Genomic DNA, 16,881 nt, shown 5'->3' with positions numbered 1-16,881 from the left:
CTGCCTTAACGGTTAGTGTGCTTTATAGCAGGTACTGTCTCTCTCACAAACCATCTATATTCCCCAGATTTGATGTATGAGCCATACTCCCGTCCCTTATTCTCAATCCTCTTGAATTGAAAAGCAGATATGTTATGATTTTATCAATCTTTAGATCCATGTGAAAGGCAATCAAATAGACGCTAAATGTTAATATCTCTTGTAAGAAAACATGTTCACTTGAAACCTACATAAACATACAAGAACATAAAATTTCTGAGGATGTTTTCCAATCCTAAACCCGCAGCATGCTTATTTTTAAAATTGACAACCAAACTTGTCATATATATAACAGAATTCACGCCCTTTTTGTTGCATAAAAACAAGGTTAGTTTCATAAATCCTATTAATTTTTTAACCCCATAAATAAATAAATAAATAAATAAATAAATAAATAAAGCCATCATGCACCATCTAGCAATTACTAAATACCACGGTAACTGTCAAAAACGCATAGGCAAGACAATCAACTAACCTGGAGTTGATTCATACAGTAAAATTTTCATTATTCTACCACTACAGTTTAGTTTCTCATCCCACTCTAGGTTTCGACTAAAAGAAAAAAAAACAATTAAATAAAATTGAAATACAGGTGCATGTTAAGTACCCATATCTCTAAATTCTACCAAAAACAACTCCTTCATCCTCTTGAAAGGACCAAGTTAGACACCCTGAGCACAAACATCATAACAAAATTAAACTATCACACCAATTAACTTTATTAAATAGATCAGACCCTTTCGCACAAGCACGAGCAAAAATAGATGTACATATATAACCTGTTAATCAAACTATATATGTATATATATTCCAATCCAGGATCATTTGTTAAAGTCCGAGGAAGCTATTAAGCCATATGGTTTAATAATATAATGGCATATTACATTAATGCTACTAAATCATATGAGTTAATAACTTAGAAATGTTCTAATTCAGGATCCTAAATTTATTAAAATCTAAGAAAGCTATTAATATGCCTTAATGGTGTAATATCATATGACTTGATAGTTTTTTTAGATTTTAATAAAGTTCAGGATTCTATATCAAATCAACACTATATATATATATAATCATTCTCAGTACAGGCACTCTTACTTTTTTAATATGGACAGGATCTTAAATCGTATAGTTTAAGACAGTTCTCTTAAACACTATGGTTTAAAAGTGCATATGCATGAAAAAAAAATTAGGGCGCTGCATTAGAGATGGTCTCCTCTCTCACTCTCTATATATGCATAACAACATTGACAAGATTAAAGTGAAGAATCAAAACAGTGACATACAGAGATCATTTGGCCGACATTTCCATCATCAGCGGGCAAATCGGGGAGCTGAATGGCGCTTCGGCTAGAAGGGTTGTTATTCACAAACCCAAAAGGGTTGAAACCTGGGGTTTCCTCATCTTTGCTTCCACTACTACTACTACTGCTTTCACCTTCTTCAGTAGCCTTGGTTATAATTCTTCTTATTGCTCTCTTTTTCTCACTACTGCTGCTTCTCCAGAAGCAGTAGCATTTGTTGTTACTGGCGGCGTTGGTTTTGGCGGCGGAGGAGGTTGGGAGAGTGACCGGAGAACAGGGTGGAGAGAAGAGAGTCCAAGAAGCCATTAGCTTTTGTGATGAATGTGTGCGGAGAGTGTGGAGTAGAGACTAGAGACCGTTCATTTTAACCGAATTAACGTACTCCGTAACTGAATTTATGTGGTTTTAATTTTTCGCGTTTTCTAAACCACGCTCTTATTCTCAAGAATTCTCACTGTTCGCATGCAATTTGGTGCTCGTTGTGTTTACTTTTTAAGAAATTGTGATTAGTAGTTATTAGATGTAAATAAGGAATATTTTTATTTTAATGTTTGATTATTTTGATAAATCTATCTAATTTTTTTGACAATTAATTTTTATTTAATATTTTTATTATTTCATCTCTGTTAATTAATTATTATGTCACAAAATTATTTTAAGAATTTTAACATATTAAGAATTTTCCAATATATAACATTTATAATTTAACAATTAATTATTTTAGATATATAAGATAATTAATTAATAAAATATTATTTTTATATTATTAATTCAATTTTTTAATTTTTTGGATTAAGTTACACTTAGTGCTTGTTTGGTATGACTTATTTAAAAGTCATAAATGCTTATTTAATTATATAAGTACTTTTTAAAAAAATTTATGGTGTTTGGTCATTTTTTTAGTAGAGTTTTTTTTTATCTTAAATAAGCTAATTTACCTCTACTAACAAAAATCCAAAATTTGAGCTTTTGGGAGTGGAGGTTATAGAGCTTTTTTAAAAATATATAATATAAAAAAATATCACACAGTTTAATGGTTCAAAAATATTTTTTTTATTAACAACCAAAAACCGAATGACTTTTTGTCCAAAAACTCTATTGGTATAGGCTCTACTGCTATAAGCTCTACTGTTATAAGCTCTATTTAATAAGCTGTACCAAATGGAGCCTTACACAGATTAAGATAAAATAATTTTTTACAATAACTTCGTATATTCCCAAAAACCTCCCACACTTTTACATTTTTTTCAAAAAACTCCTAATTTGTAAATACTAATTAATGAAAGGACCGAATCCCAAAACAATTTTTTTCACCTGATTACTGGAAAACTAACGTCACAGACTTGGACAGACGGACCGCAAGCGAGGCATGAACGGCGATAACGCGTTTTCCCCCGGCGCCGGTTCACTGTCACCGAACCCTAACCTCCACATCACCGTAAGTCAACTTTTGATTCTCCTCTATTTCCGCTCTGTAACTGTTTTGAATTCCCAGCTTTTCTTTTGTGAGATTGTTCTTGTTTCGTTTTCATGATTTGATGTTCGTGTTTGAATTGAATCTGTGGAAATATTGGAAACGTGAATTAAAGAAATTAAAATGCTTAAAGCCTTGATTTTTATCCCCTTTTTTTGGTGTTTAAGCACTGTTTTGTGAACTAATTTACAGTATTTTGGGTATTTATTAGCTGAAACCTTTTTAATTAAAGGGTTTTGTTAGTGTTTGGATTGATGAATAAGATTGTTGAGGGCTCATGTGAGCAAGATGAGTGACTATTGAGTGATTTAGTAACTTTAGTTACAGTTAAGGTGCTCTATGAGGGAGTAGTTAGTTTTCTAATTTTTCGTTTTCCTAATGTGGAATAGCTGGTTCAATACGTGTAATTACATGCAAGTCGGGCTTGCTTGCTATTTTGACAAAAAGGAATGCCAAATGATCAAAAGTGTGAAATGAATGCAGGATTTGTATTAGACCTACATGTACCTTTTGGGCAGAAAATGAAGGGGATGTCTGTAACTATTGTGCCTAGCTAAAGTGTTTGTAAACTTTTACCTGGCAACTAATGTTTAACAGTTAGTGATTCCATTCTATAATGGCTGTGGATTGAAAGCCACATCACCTCAATTCTGTTCTGTAATAACATTTCTCTGCGCCACCTTATAGTGGATGATTATTGAGGTAATCAATAAGCTTTGCTTTGTAGTTTGGAGGATTTTGAGAGGTTTGATAAATTTTTTTATTCTGATATGTGGTCTGGGTTGAGGATTAGCATATTATGGGCATGGCTTTGTCGCAATCACTTTTGTGGTTGTGTGTTGCAGAGTAGTATAAATCTTGGGACCTTAAGTTTCAGAGATCATGGGTATTGATATGGTCTTTAGTTTGGTAACTGCTTAATTGATATTTGTCCCCTGTTTATTATTTCAGATAGAAGAAGGCTCTCAAAATAGTGGGCAACTGTTTGAGGATGAATGCAATGACCTTGATATTGAAGGTAGTGACCTAGGGATTGATAGCAATGATCTTGACCTTGAAGGCAATGACCTTGGTATTGAAGGCAATGAACTAGAGATAGAAAGTGATGGCCTTGAGATTGAAGGCAATGACTATGATAGTGACAGCAAGCAAATCCTTGACAGCAAAAGTAACGACTATGGTAATGATAGAGATGATAGAACTCCAGTTGATGCTCAGCATACATCTGCAGGAAATGGATATTCCCCACCTGTTGTGGGCATGGAGTTTGAATCTTATGATGATGCTTATAATTATTATAATTGCTATGCTAAAGAACTAGGATTCGCTATCCGGGTGAAATCATCGTGGACAAAACGTAATAGCAAAGAGAAACGTGGTGCAGTGCTTTGCTGCAACTGTGAGGGTTTTAAAACGATTAAAGAAGCAAACAGTCGTCGCAAGGAAACAAGGACTGGTTGTCTTGCTATGATAAGGTTGAGATTAGTGGAATCTAACAGATGGAGGGTGGATGAAGTCAAGCTTGATCACAATCACTTATTTGATCCTGAAAGAGCACAAAATTCGAAGTCACATAAGAAGATGGAGGCTGGGAGTAAAAGGAAGGTGGAGCCTGCTGTTGATGTAGAGGTACGAACAATCAAGTTGTATCGAACACCTGTTGTGGATTCAGTCGGTTACGGGAGCTCATATTCAAATGAAGGGGAAATCACTAATCATGTAGACAGGTCCAAATGCTTGAAGCTTAAAAAGGGTGATGCACAGGTCATTTATAATTTTTTCTCTAGGGTTCAGCTGACTGATCCAAATTTTGTGTACTTGATGGATCTCAATGATGAAGGGCATTTGAGGAATGTGTTTTGGATAGACTCTCGGTCTAGGGCTGCATATGGTTTCTTTGGTGATGTGGTTGCATTTGACACAACGTGCTTATCAAATAAACATGAGATCCCACTCATAGCATTTGTTGGAGTAAATCATCATGGTCAGTCTATTTTGTTAGGTTGTGGTTTGCTTGCAGATGAGACATTTGAGACGTATATTTGGTTATTTAGGGCATGGCTCACTTGTATGTTAGGTCGTCCTCCACAAACTATCATAACAAGCCAGTGCAAAGTTATGCAAAGTGCAATTGCAGAGGTTTTTCCTAGGGCTCACCATCGTCTTTGTTTGTCACATGTTGTGCATAGCATTCTTCAAAAGTTTGGGGGTTTGGAGGAATCTGAGGCATTTCAAATGGCATTGTACAGGACTGTATATGACTCTTTAAAGGTGGACGAATTTGAAATGGCCTGGGAAGGTATGACCCAGCATTTTGGAATTGCTGATCATGAGTGGCTCCGAGCATTGTATGAAGATCGAGAGAGATGGGCTCCAGTGTACTCAAAAGACACATTTTTTGCTGGAATGTCCAAGTTCCAAAAGGAAGAATCCATGATTCTATTTTTTGATGGTTATGTGCGTCAGCAGACTTCTTTGAAAGAAGTTTTTGACTTGTATGAATTGGTCCTGGAAAAGAAACGTAAAAAGGAAGCGCTTGATGATTTGGAGTCAAGAAATTCAAGTCCCATGCTGAGCACACCGTGCTATTATGAGTTGCAACTTTCTAAAGTCTACACGAATGAGATATTCAGGAAGTTCCAACATGAGGTGGTGATGATGTCCTCTTGCTTTAACATAACACAAGTTCATGCTAATGGGCCACTTGTAACATACATTATTAAAGAGCGTCTGGATGAGGGAAATCTTACAAATGTTAGGAACATTGAAGTAATGTACGATAAACAAGGAGCAGAAGTTCGATGTATTTGCAGTTGCTTCAACTTCAGTGGGTTTCTATGCCGGCATGCCCTATGCATCCTAAATTACAATGGCGTTGAGGAAATTCCATTTCAGTATATTTTGCCACGATGGAGGAAAGACTTCAAGCGCCTCTATGTACCAGATCTTGGGTCCAATAATATCGATACCAGTAACCCAGTTCAGTGGTTCGATCATTTGTACAAACGAGCAATGCAAGTTGTCGAGGAAGGGATGATTTCTCCAGATCATCATATGGTTGCTTGGCAAGCATTTAAAGAATCTCTAAATAAGGTCCGTCTTGTAGCAGATAAGCATGTATAATATGAAGATAGAAATGTATATAACTCTTTGTAGCATTTAGAATTTTACCTTCGGATCTGCCAAACTCTTTCAATCTGTACGTACACATGCCGCATTGTAACTCTTGTAGCATTTACAATGTATCACAATAATTTTTTTTTTCCTGGCAAATATAGAGACTAGTATTGCACCTTTTCACAATAACCCAAATATCTTTGCTTTTCTGTCAATTGTTGATTGATAAAAAGCTGGAAGAAAGTTTCAATTTTACAGGTAGAATGGTTGGACTTATTTCTTTTGCAATGTGTAGTGCCTCCTAAATGATGAATGTTGCAGGATGTATATAGACTTGAAGCTGCCGTGGCTAAAAACACAAAGTAGCAATGCTGCAGCTCAGTAGCTCATTCGCAGTAAGAATGCTGACCTCCACAATCAGTTTGGGATACGCTTGTGTCTTAGTTGATGTTTGTTTTTTTTATCTTATTTTATTTTCTTCTAAAATGGCCACTCGTGTGAGCGAGATATAAGATTATGCTCCCTGTATCAATTAAATTAACTAGCAACCACAGTTTTCCGTTGAACTTAATTTTGTCTAATTAAATGTACATGCAAAAATTGCCATTTGAATCAATTAATTGTCAATTGATGATAATAATCTCAAATAGTATCGAGGATCTTCAGTATTTTGTAAATAATTTAATGATAATTCTCATTAATAATTTACTAATTCGCCATAGGATTATTAACAATTACAAACGGATTACAATGAAAAATGGTAATTTTCGATGATTTAGTAATGTTGTAACAAAGTTTTTCTAAATCATTTGGTTACATCGAAAAAAAAAAAAACTTATAAAAGAACATAAAAAATAACAGAAACTATTTTCCTACCTGGACTGCTGACATGGCGCAAAGGCCAAATTAACTGGACGGTTTATGTAAAAAGGTCACCGGACAGATTCCAAAAAGGGAGACACTAATCTCACCCGTCGAGCATCTCACCATCTGTTTTGACAAAACGAACAAACAAGCGCCGCTTGTCAGTCAGACGCCGTGATCTGTCGGGTCACCGGATCCTTCTCCTCGGATTCCACTCACTGAGTAAAACGCTGCCGTAAGTGCACTCAAAATTCTCTCGTACTTAGGTTTAATTTCAAGAATAAATATTTATTTCTCGATTTTATGTCTGTTTGGTCACTGAGAAAGTGAATGGAAATTAAAGGAAAGAAATTTCGGTTTTTTTACTTCATAAGTTCGTGTTAACCAAACAGAGTAATAATATCTTAAAAAATTAATTTAGTTTTAGTGATAAAATTATAACTACTTAAGATTAGCTTGCTAAAAGATCGGAGTTCTTTTAATTCTTTTAGTTGGTTGATTTGGTTTAATGCAAATGCTGTAGCTAATTATATTTAGGTTGAATTAATTGTTATTTTTCTGGACCAAGCTTTTAATTACTTTTAAATTTTGTGCAGTTGTTTCTGGTTGCATACTAGCAGATTGAATACTTAGATTTTGAGTGTTTGCTGGATTGAATATTTAGATGAGAGGGTCTTGTCATAGCTCTAAAATCTAAATTCATACCACAGAATTGTTTTGCTTTGTTCACCTTTTATCGTGCATCTGTTGGTGTATGAGTGAGCGAGTGAGTGTGTGTTTGAGTTAACGTGAAAATGAGTTGCCACCTTGGTTTTGTGGCATTCGTGTCACTATTGTTTGTTTGATGTATTACTTTGACAGTACATGTTTAATATGGGTTTTGGTTTATAGTACAGATGGAGGAAGCTCCTCTTAGCAGTGAGCAAGTGCCTGACGGTGAATGCAGTGAGAGTCAGAAAGAAGGAGAAGGTGAAACTGTTGTTTTTGATGGTCAGAATGGTGTAATTGAAGGAAAAAAGGAATTTGTCGCACCTGCGGTTGGAATGGAGTTTGAATCATATGATGATGCTTATAACTATTATAATTGCTACGCTAAGGAAGTGGGCTTTCGTGTTAGAGTGAAGAATTCATGGTTTAAACGGAATAGTAGGGAGAAGTATGGTGCAGTACTTTGTTGCAGCAGTCAGGGTTTCAAAAGAATCAAAGATGTAAACCGTTTGAGGAAAGAAACAAGAACTGGTTGTCCTGCAATGATAAGAATGAGATTAGTGGACTCCAAAAGATGGAGGGTACTTGAAGTTACCCTTGAACATAACCACACATTAGGTGCTAAGGTCTACAGATCAATTAAGAAGATGGGCACTGGCACCAAAAAGAAGTCACTGTCAAGTTCTGACGCAGACGGACGGACAATTAAGTTGTACAGAGCACTTGTAATTGATGCAGGTGGAAATGGGAACTTGAATGCAATTGAAAGAGAAGTCAGGAATTCTAACTGTCCCAATCAGTTGAACCTTAAAAAAGGTGACTCGCAAGCCATTTATAACTATTTCTGCCGCATGCAATTGACCAATCCAAACTTTTTTTACTTGATGGATCTCAACGATGAAGGGCATTTGAGGAATGTGTTCTGGATTGATGGTAGGTCCAGGGCTTCATGTGTTTACTTCACTGATGTTATTTATATTGACAACACATATCTGTTGAGCAGATTTGAGATTCCACTAGTGGCATTTGTTGGAATAAATCATCATGGCCAGTCTGTATTGCTGGGTTGTGGCCTGCTGGCTGGTGAGACAACTGAGTCATACAAATGGTTGTTCAAAGCATGGCTTTCATGTGCCTCTGGACGCTGTCCACAAACTATCATTACAGACAGGTGCAAGGTGTTACAGAGTGCGATTGTAGAGGTGTTCCCGAAAGCTCGTCATCGTTTTGGTGTATCTCATGTCATGAAGAAAGTTCCTGAAAAATTGGGGGGATTGCGCAACTATGATGCAATTAGAAAGGCCCTGTTTAAAGCAGTTTATGAATCCCTGAAAGTTATTGAATTTGAAGCAGCTTGGGGATTTATGGTCCAGCGGTTTGGAGTTGTTGATCATGAGTGGCTTCGATCTTTATATGAAGATCGAGCTCAGTGGGCTCCGGTTTACCTAAAAGATACTTATTTTGCAGGAATGTGTGCTGCTCAGCCGGGTGATACCCTTAATCCATTCTTTGATAGGTATGTGCATAAGCAAACTCCATTGAAAGAATTTCTTGATAAATATGAATTAGCTCTACAGAAGAAGCACAAGGAGGAAAATCTTGCAGATATTGAGTCTAGATCTGTTAGCCCCACATTGAAAACCAGATGCTCGTTTGAGTTGCAGCTTTCCAGAATATATACTCGAGAGATATTCAAGAAGTTTCAATTGGAGGTGGAGGAGATGTATTCATGTTTTAGTACAACTCAGTTACACGTTGATGGCCCAATTGTCATATTCTTGGTTAAGGAGCGTGTTTTGGGCGAAGGAAATAGGAGGGAAATTAGGGATTTTGAGGTTCTGTACAATAGAACAGCTGGTGAGGTTCGCTGCATTTGTAGCTGCTTTAACTTTTACGGGTATTTGTGCCGGCATGCATTGTGTGTGCTAAACTTTAATGGTGTGGAGGAGATCCCGTCTAAGTACATCTTGTCACGATGGAAGAAGGATTACAAACGCTTGTATATTCCGGATCATGTTTGCAATAATGTTGATGCTACTGACCGTGTGCAATGGTTTAATCAATTGTATAGAAGTGCATTGCAAGTTGTGGAGGAGGGGGTGATCTACCTGGACCATTACAAGGCTGCATTGCAAACTTTTGAGGAGTCGTTGAATAGGGTTCATGATGTAGAAGAAAAACAAGAATAACTAACAATGTAGAGGTGCAAGGGTGTTTGTAAATAAAATCCCTCATCCCATTTGTTCCTTCCTCACTTCAATTTTAGGTCTTCAGTATGTTGTTATGTTGCATATGTTAGATAATTCGGTAAATACAAAGAAATCACCATCAAGTTAACCTTTATGTAATTTACCCTTATTTACCATGTTATAACTTTACTGAAGTGTTTTAACTTGTAAAATTGAATAATTTTCTTACCAAGAAAAGATGGATTTCGGGGTCTGAGTTTTGAAAAAGATGGATTTTGAGTGGATTTGAAAGCATATTAGAAATTCACGTAGCAAAGCTCGCATCAAGTGAAAGCAAATAAAAAACTCATATACTCGTGCACATTTATTCACCAACCTTTTCTTCACAATAAATGTAAATAAACATTTATTTCAGAAGATCAGTTTAATAGCCAAGCTAATCATGGGAGCTCAAGAAACTAGCAATCATCACCCAGACCAGTAACGTAAATTTCAGATCCAAAAAAAAAAAAAAAAAAAAAAGCTATACTACAATTTATTAATTTGAAAAACCAAACAGTGAAAACATATCCCTAGTGACAGGGGAATTACAAACTTTTTTTTTTTTTTTCATTTCAATCACCAAATGCATTTTGAAACAGGGAAGAAAAAAAGACATTTTAAATGGCTAGATCCTCTCATCGAAGCTCTTTCCACCACTCTTCTGACGTCTCTCCCTGTTGACAAGCCTATGTTCCTTTCTGCTGTTTGAATCCAGTGGGAGCTTCTTTAGCCCTGCACATCCCATACTTCATTTTGTATCAAACTTTAACCATTACATATATTTAATCAATGAAATTTGATGAGGAATGGTTCTTCATTTCTCACTTTTCAAAATACAGTTTCTTCAAATGTTATTGGATACATTCTTGAATTTCAAACTCATCAATCAAAATACTGTTTATGTTTTAACAAATATTTGTTTAAAAAAAAAATAACTTTTGAAGAAAAAAGTGATGCAAATTTATGATAAATGGAAAAAGTAGTTCTTACCAGAAATGTTATACCAATTCATCTGCAAAATCTGCATTCAGGTTAATGCCAGCCAAACTGCTCAACTGTGTTCCAATGAGGAGAAAAAGCATTTAGAGCAGCTTCATCCTCCCATTTCAGCTGTTTCCCCCACTGTTCCTTCCCCCTAACAATAATTTTACTTTCCTTCACGCTGTTGGAATTGAATGGAAGCATCTTAAGCTCTGAGCAATCATATACATCAATTTCTTCCAGATATGGGAAGGCAATGCATTCCAATAGATGCTCTTCAAACTTGGTAGGGCACGTAAGTGAAGATATTGGAGTTTTGCAAAAGGCTTTAGATTTCCAATCAACTCCGGAACTTCGCCCAATTTCCTAGCACTAATTATTTCTTGCATAAAATGGCAATTTGCTATATGAATACTCTTGAGATTTGGAGCAAAAACAAGCCATGTCACTTCTCTCAACTTTATGCAAAAGTCTATCATCACTTTCTGAAGGCTGCGGAAACCGTATGGTTCTGGTGTTTTTCAAACTATCTCGCTATAGTTAACCTTAAACTCTTCCAAATTTCTACAATAAATCAAATCTAGTTTATCAAGATGCTTCAGATCTGCCAAGGAATATATATTGAAGGACTTTGAATCATCACAGTACCGAAGGTTTAAAGATTTTGTACAATTTTGTAACTCATGGGAACTCAAAAACCTTTGGAGAGCAAAAAAACTTTTTAAGGCAATGGTTAACACATTTAGATGCTTCAAACTAATCAATTCCTCGACCAACGATTCACAACCACCGAAGAGAATGCTATCTAGTGGTATTTTGTCAGAATAACCACAATTGACCATTCTCAATACACGTAACATTGAAAAACTACAAATCAGTTGCCTTGGAATCGTGTGGAGATAACGTGAGTGCTCCAAGTTCAAATACTTAAGATTTACCAAGGCCTTTAACTCTTTTGGCAGCTCTCTGATGGAAGTCTTTGAAAGATTAAGATATTGTAGTGAAACCAATTTTGAAATTCCAGGTGGTAATTTGGTCAGGAAACCATTATTTGATAGGTTTAGAACTGTAAGAGAAGGCATAAAATCAAAGAAACCACTGGCGATAGTCTTTAACCTGTTGATATTAGGAAACAAAGATAGAAGATGGGGGCATGTAGGAGTATCTGATAACTTCTCAATTTTATTTCTCATTAATGATATCCTTCTCCTCTGTTCCCATTTTCTAACCTCTGGTGCAGCAGTTAGTTGAGCTCCTGCAGACACCAGAACGTTTTCTTTCTCTTTCTCAACTTCACACGCTATCCACAAAGTCATATCACGAATTGCATCATGCATTCTTACATGATCAGATCCTACTTCTTCCAACAAGCATGCATGAACAAGAATTCCAATAATGTAGTACCCTTGGTTATGTACTTCAGCTCCTTCATATCCATTCAAAAACCCCTCACCAATCCAACACTCTATCAATTCAATTTTATCAATTTTACAATCCTCTGGAAATAAACTACAGTATAAGAGACAAGATCTAAAGATTTCACTAGATAAACTATCATAACTAAATTTTAAGAGAGGGTACACCTCTTTCCCCATACCTGGAAGTTCAGAAGCTGATCTCCTTAAAATCTCAATTGCATAGCTCCATTCCTCCTGTGACTTCTTACAACCCAGACCAGTGGTAATAAGTGCAAGAGGCAAACCACCACACTCTTTGGCCAGAGTATGGGCTAACTTGGGAATATCAAGATGACTGTCAAGAGTCTCTTCTCCAACCTTATCTAGAAACAGTTCCCAGGCTTCTTTGTCTCTCAAACACTCAACCTTAAAAATCTTTTGAGCTCCCATTAGGCTACAGACATCAACAAGACGAGTTGTAAAAACATCCTTGGATGTATTTTTACTAGGAAAAGGAATACCCACTTTGGTTAAATCAATTCTTTCCCATACATCATCCAACAATAACAGAAATTTCTTCTTGCTCAAGATCTTGAAGATACCTGAGGCTCTCTCTTCAAGACTTCTGTTCTCAAGCAAACCTATCCTTTCTCCAATCTTTTCTTGAATTCTCTCAAGTTGCATGTCTTTAGACACCACTACCCAAATCACAACATCGAAATCATTTGGTGTATCAAGGAATTTGTTGTTGATCTGGGCTAATAGGGTAGTCTTGCCGACTCCGCCCATGCCATATAGACCAATAATTCCAACTCTTTCTTCTCCAAGGCATCTCCAAACTTTTTCCAGTGTTGAGTTCAAACCCACTATTGTTGGTTCAACAGGCCTCGCATCCACTGCAGCTAGTGGTACCTTCTCAGCTACCAGCTCAAAAGCTCCTTCACCCATTAAAGTGACCACAAGATGCAGCTTTTTAGCCACTTTCTTGCCAAACTTGTAGCTTGACTTGCAGTTCTTGGAACAGTAGCCCCCAAGACATAATTTCTGAATTTCTCGAGTGCTATCTGTTATTAATTCACCAATTTCAGTTTCTGCACCTTCCACCCTTGAAAGCCACCCTTGCACTTTGTTCAATCGCCTCAATTGTTGTTGTTGTTCAGCATTGACAACTCTTGTCATCACATCATTCTTTGCTTCAATTAACTTCTGCAGTTCAGTTAGCAATGCATCAAGATTATCTTCGAGCTCACTTATGTACGCTGCTTTTCCGAGAGCGCAATCTAGGCAACGAAAGCAAATAGCACCATCACATGAGATTTGAATTCCAAAAATGTTTCCCATAGTTTTGTATAAGATTTCAAAAAGGAGAAAGGAATGAGATTATGAGGATAATGGAAGAAAGAACTATTCTTCTAGGGTTACTAAGAGAAAACCATATATAGCCCAGAAGTCAAAATGTGTTTTTATACAATAATGTTATGTAGTTCCATACTTCCATTATGCAAATCCTCAAGATTCTGCAAATACAGTAAATAAACCCATTTACTTTTCTTGTCATTTAGATGTATACCTGTCATATTATTCTAATAGGAAGTCAAAACTTTGTCCCTAAAATGCATGCAACTAAGGTTGAAAATGCTTAAATTTTATATAACCACTTGTACATAAATTATTTGATGCAAACATATATTAATCTAGTAGGACTAATTGCAGAAACCTCTATTGAGGTTTTGTTGAATTACAGTCTGAAAGAAAATTTCCAAGAACTAACAGGGACCTCCTCTGAATCTAACATGTGCTCGATTGGGACAGACTTAAAGAAGAAGGTAAAGGATGGTACTTACATATTAAATTAATAAAACATAATAAAATCAAGAATTCTTTTCGGTTGGTGGTGACTTATGACCCTATTGCCTTTAACACAACTATTTACATATGGACATTATAACCCCATGTACGGTCAAGATATGTTCTTTCCATGCATTCTTTTATATATCAAAAGTTTGTATTTGTTTATGCAAAATCTACTTGCTCAACAACTTATATGGTGATTGATCGATGTTTACTAGAGGATTTTTTTTATAATTTTTTTTTAACTATATGATTCTTTTGAAAATATGGAGAGCAAATAGATAAAGCATAGATAAAGAATTACAAGAGTAGTGGAAACTTGATAGTAAATTTAGACTCCAATCCCAACATCGATGGACCCTTCCCATTTTTCGAACAATATAATACAAGATTCCGGCTCCAATTCAATCACTCAAATTGCTGGATAAACAAAGAAAGTTTACCTTGCATACGCCACCGCTTTTGTAACCACTTCCATCTCTTTGCGGCATTTCGTCAAACGGCTAGTGAGCTGTTTGATGAAACTCAAGAAAGTCATTACCGCCACCGGCGTTAACCACCCAAGACTCTTCGAAAATTTCCTTTGTTCTATCTGAAATAAAGTTCATGGCTTCGGTTACCGGAGGCAAGCAAAGTTTCGCGCCACATCATCGTTTCAAGGATAATATTGTCATTTAAAACTGTCCAACTGTAAACTGATAAATGACCTAAAGACCGCCAAAATCAAAGTACTTTTGTCATTCGCGCGTTTTTAAAAGTCAAACTGTAAATTCATCGATCAGCTATTTGACCCACAGATTCAGGTTCGTCTGTTAAAGTTTTGAAATTTTCTTTAAATTCGTAATTAAACAAAATGTGAGGGAGCTTTTTGCAATTAGCTTGGGAAACAATTCTTCTTTTGACTTGAATTCTTAGTTGCGACTTGGGAGAGTGGTTGTACGAGCATGAATTACCAAACTTTATATTTTACTAATTAATCAATCAAGAATCAACCTAAATGAATTTGTATTCCCTCGTTTAATTGGTGCGTTAGTCGGTAATTAAATTGTGTGTATATAATAAAATTCCTCGTATTGAAAATAAAATATTTAGAGTTCGAATTCTGCTCACATGAGTAGAGAGATGATTGAGTTGCTATTGACTTAGAAGGAATTTGATATTAAAAAATAAAAATAAAATATAAAGAGGAACTACGAATATATTTACAAGGGATTTTAATTTATGAAAGAAACAGATCGTTAATAAAATACAGTACAAACAAATGTGAAAACAAGTGATGATACCAAACTAAATAAATATGCACAAAAATGGCATATTATTAGAGTATGTCTGCACCTCAATTAAACTCTACAAACACAACACACAACTTAGTAAAAACATTATTTGATGGAATTTGTCATTCATTGCTGCCGTTAGTGACTGATCCGTTTCACGGCAATTGTGAATCATAAAAGACTGAAATCTTCGAATGCTTAGTCCCTGAGAAACAGGCTTCCCATCCTCAAATAATACATAACAAGTGAGAGTTATCAATTGAGATCACCAACTGAGAGCACAAAATTAGTGAAACATTGAACAAATGTAACAGTATATGTTACTGCATACGCATTCATGCTTCGCAAGAAATGAAAAGCAAAATCTTCCTGTCGGTAGAATACGATCAATTAAAAATCCTTAAATGATCTGGAAATTAATTGATTGCGGAGCTGAAAATGGTAATTGGCCTGTTTGTCAGATAACTTTCTTATTTCTGTCCATCTTCATCATCATAAATATATGGAGATTATCATTTTATTACCAAAGTTTTACTGACATATCATGTCAGTACCAAGGTTTGTCGAAAAGTGTATTTTACTACCAAAGTTTTGGCCTGTTATCAATTCACTACTATTCCGTTAACAACGTTAAAAATTTGTTGATGTCATAAGGGCATCAAAGACATTTCCAGCTATAAGAGTAAAATTGTTTGCTAATTTGATAGATAAATTATCATTTTACCACCAAATTTTTTAGGAAAATTATCATTTTACTACCAAATTCTTGAGGGTAAAATCGACTTTTAACTCAATTTCCGTTAAACATTAACTTTTTTTTAACGGAATGATAGTGAATTGATAACGGCGCAAAACTTTAGTAGTAAAATACACTTTTTGGCAAACCTTGGTACTGATATGATATGTCAGTAAAACTTTGATAGTAAAATAATAATTTTCCTAAATATATTTTAACACGAACGTTACTTTAAAAATTATAATGAACAGAAAGAAAAATAAAAGGCGGATACAATTTGTAGTAAAAAAGTGATAATCAAATAATATTAGGAAAAGGGACACTTATACTCCTAAGATTTGGATAAATAGTCGTCTAAACCCCATGTTTATGATAATGGACACCAAGACACCCTTTTAACTAAAATACCCTTTGGTTCTATTAATTAAAAAAATTGACTCCAATGTTTTATAATAAAGAGAAGTACAATATTAAGATAAATATAACAATATATATATATATATATATATATTAATTTTCAATATTTGAAAAATATTTTAATACTTTCCGATCTTATATTATATTAAACTAAATTTTATAATAAATATAAACATAATATTAAATAAATATATTAAAATTTTAATTATTTTCAATATATAAAAAATAATTTAGTATTATGAATACATGAGATATATCTTATTAATTGTAAAACCTATTTAACCAAAATTTTATTTAAATTATTTTAATAAATACAAATATATTATTAAAATAAATATAATAATTTTTATTTTAAAAATTATTTTTATATTAAAAAATATTATGATATTATCAATCTGCTAGACAAATTAAACTATTTAAATTTATTAAAAAATTCTAAAGTCAATTATTTTAATTACTATCTAGTAAATGTATTATAGTTAAAAGAAGGT

General features: G+C 34.7%; 4 protein-coding genes across 5 annotated transcripts in view; 2 read left to right on the top strand and 2 right to left on the bottom strand.

Moving 5' to 3' along the window:
- The window catches only part of LOC18036514, a 4,631-nt gene extending 2,985 nt beyond the window's left edge, over window positions 1-1,646 (bottom strand). Inside the window, 2 exon segments of the mRNA XM_006427331.2 lie at window positions 36-110; window positions 1,323-1,646. Coding sequence (XP_006427394.2) covers window positions 36-110; window positions 1,323-1,646 — 399 coding nt within the window.
- Window positions 1,647-2,668: 1,022 nt separating this feature from the next.
- LOC112096705 (protein FAR1-RELATED SEQUENCE 8-like) lies at window positions 2,669-6,110 on the top strand. The gene is made up of 2 exons (XM_024180044.1): window positions 2,669-2,778; window positions 3,766-6,110. The coding sequence occupies exons 1-2, from the start codon at window positions 2,710-2,712 to the stop codon at window positions 5,935-5,937; spliced, it is 2,241 nt and encodes a 746-aa protein (XP_024035812.1). The 5' UTR covers window positions 2,669-2,709; the 3' UTR covers window positions 5,938-6,110.
- Window positions 6,111-6,884: 774 nt separating this feature from the next.
- LOC18035746 (protein FAR1-RELATED SEQUENCE 6) lies at window positions 6,885-9,883 on the top strand. Of its 2 annotated transcripts, none has more exons than XM_006427328.2 (2): window positions 6,885-7,030; window positions 7,692-9,883. In XM_006427328.2, the coding sequence occupies exon 2, from the start codon at window positions 7,692-7,694 to the stop codon at window positions 9,690-9,692; it is 2,001 nt and encodes a 666-aa protein (XP_006427391.1). In that variant the 5' UTR covers window positions 6,885-7,030; the 3' UTR covers window positions 9,693-9,883. The 2 variants fall into 2 exon arrangements, with proteins under 2 accessions (XP_006427391.1, XP_024036782.1); XM_024181014.1 differs by having other exon boundaries at window positions 7,687-9,883.
- A 439-nt stretch (window positions 9,884-10,322) lies between these two features.
- LOC18036517 (probable disease resistance protein At5g63020) lies at window positions 10,323-14,692 on the bottom strand. Its single transcript, XM_024180135.1, has 3 exons — window positions 14,407-14,692; window positions 10,725-13,392; window positions 10,323-10,466 (listed from the first exon to the last, which is right to left on the bottom strand). Exons 1-2 carry the CDS (start codon window positions 14,411-14,413, stop codon window positions 11,237-11,239), a joined length of 2,163 nt encoding a protein of 720 aa, XP_024035903.1. The 5' UTR covers window positions 14,414-14,692; the 3' UTR covers window positions 10,323-10,466; window positions 10,725-11,236.
- Window positions 14,693-16,881: the final 2,189 nt, after the last annotated feature.

Source organism: Citrus clementina, unplaced genomic scaffold, assembly GCF_000493195.1.
Source record: "Citrus clementina cultivar Clemenules unplaced genomic scaffold, Citrus_clementina_v1.0 scaffold_7, whole genome shotgun sequence".
Taxonomy (NCBI): Eukaryota; Viridiplantae; Streptophyta; class Magnoliopsida; order Sapindales; family Rutaceae; genus Citrus; species Citrus x clementina.
The sequence above is the reverse complement of the archived record's forward strand: the minus strand, read 5'-3'. Positions and strand labels throughout refer to the sequence as shown.

Bases quoted from the DNA above. Each gene is read 5' to 3' on its own strand.
- LOC112096705 (XM_024180044.1), top strand. From the start codon at position 2,710: ATGAACGGCGATAACGCGTTTTCCCCCGGCGCCGGTTCACTGTCACCG. The intron at 2,779-3,765 runs GTAAGTCAACTT...TTATTATTTCAG, and splicing joins ACCCTAACCTCCACATCACC to ATAGAAGAAGGCTCTCAAAA.
- LOC18035746 (XM_006427328.2), top strand. From the start codon at position 7,692: ATGGAGGAAGCTCCTCTTAGCAGTGAGCAAGTGCCTGACGGTGAATGC.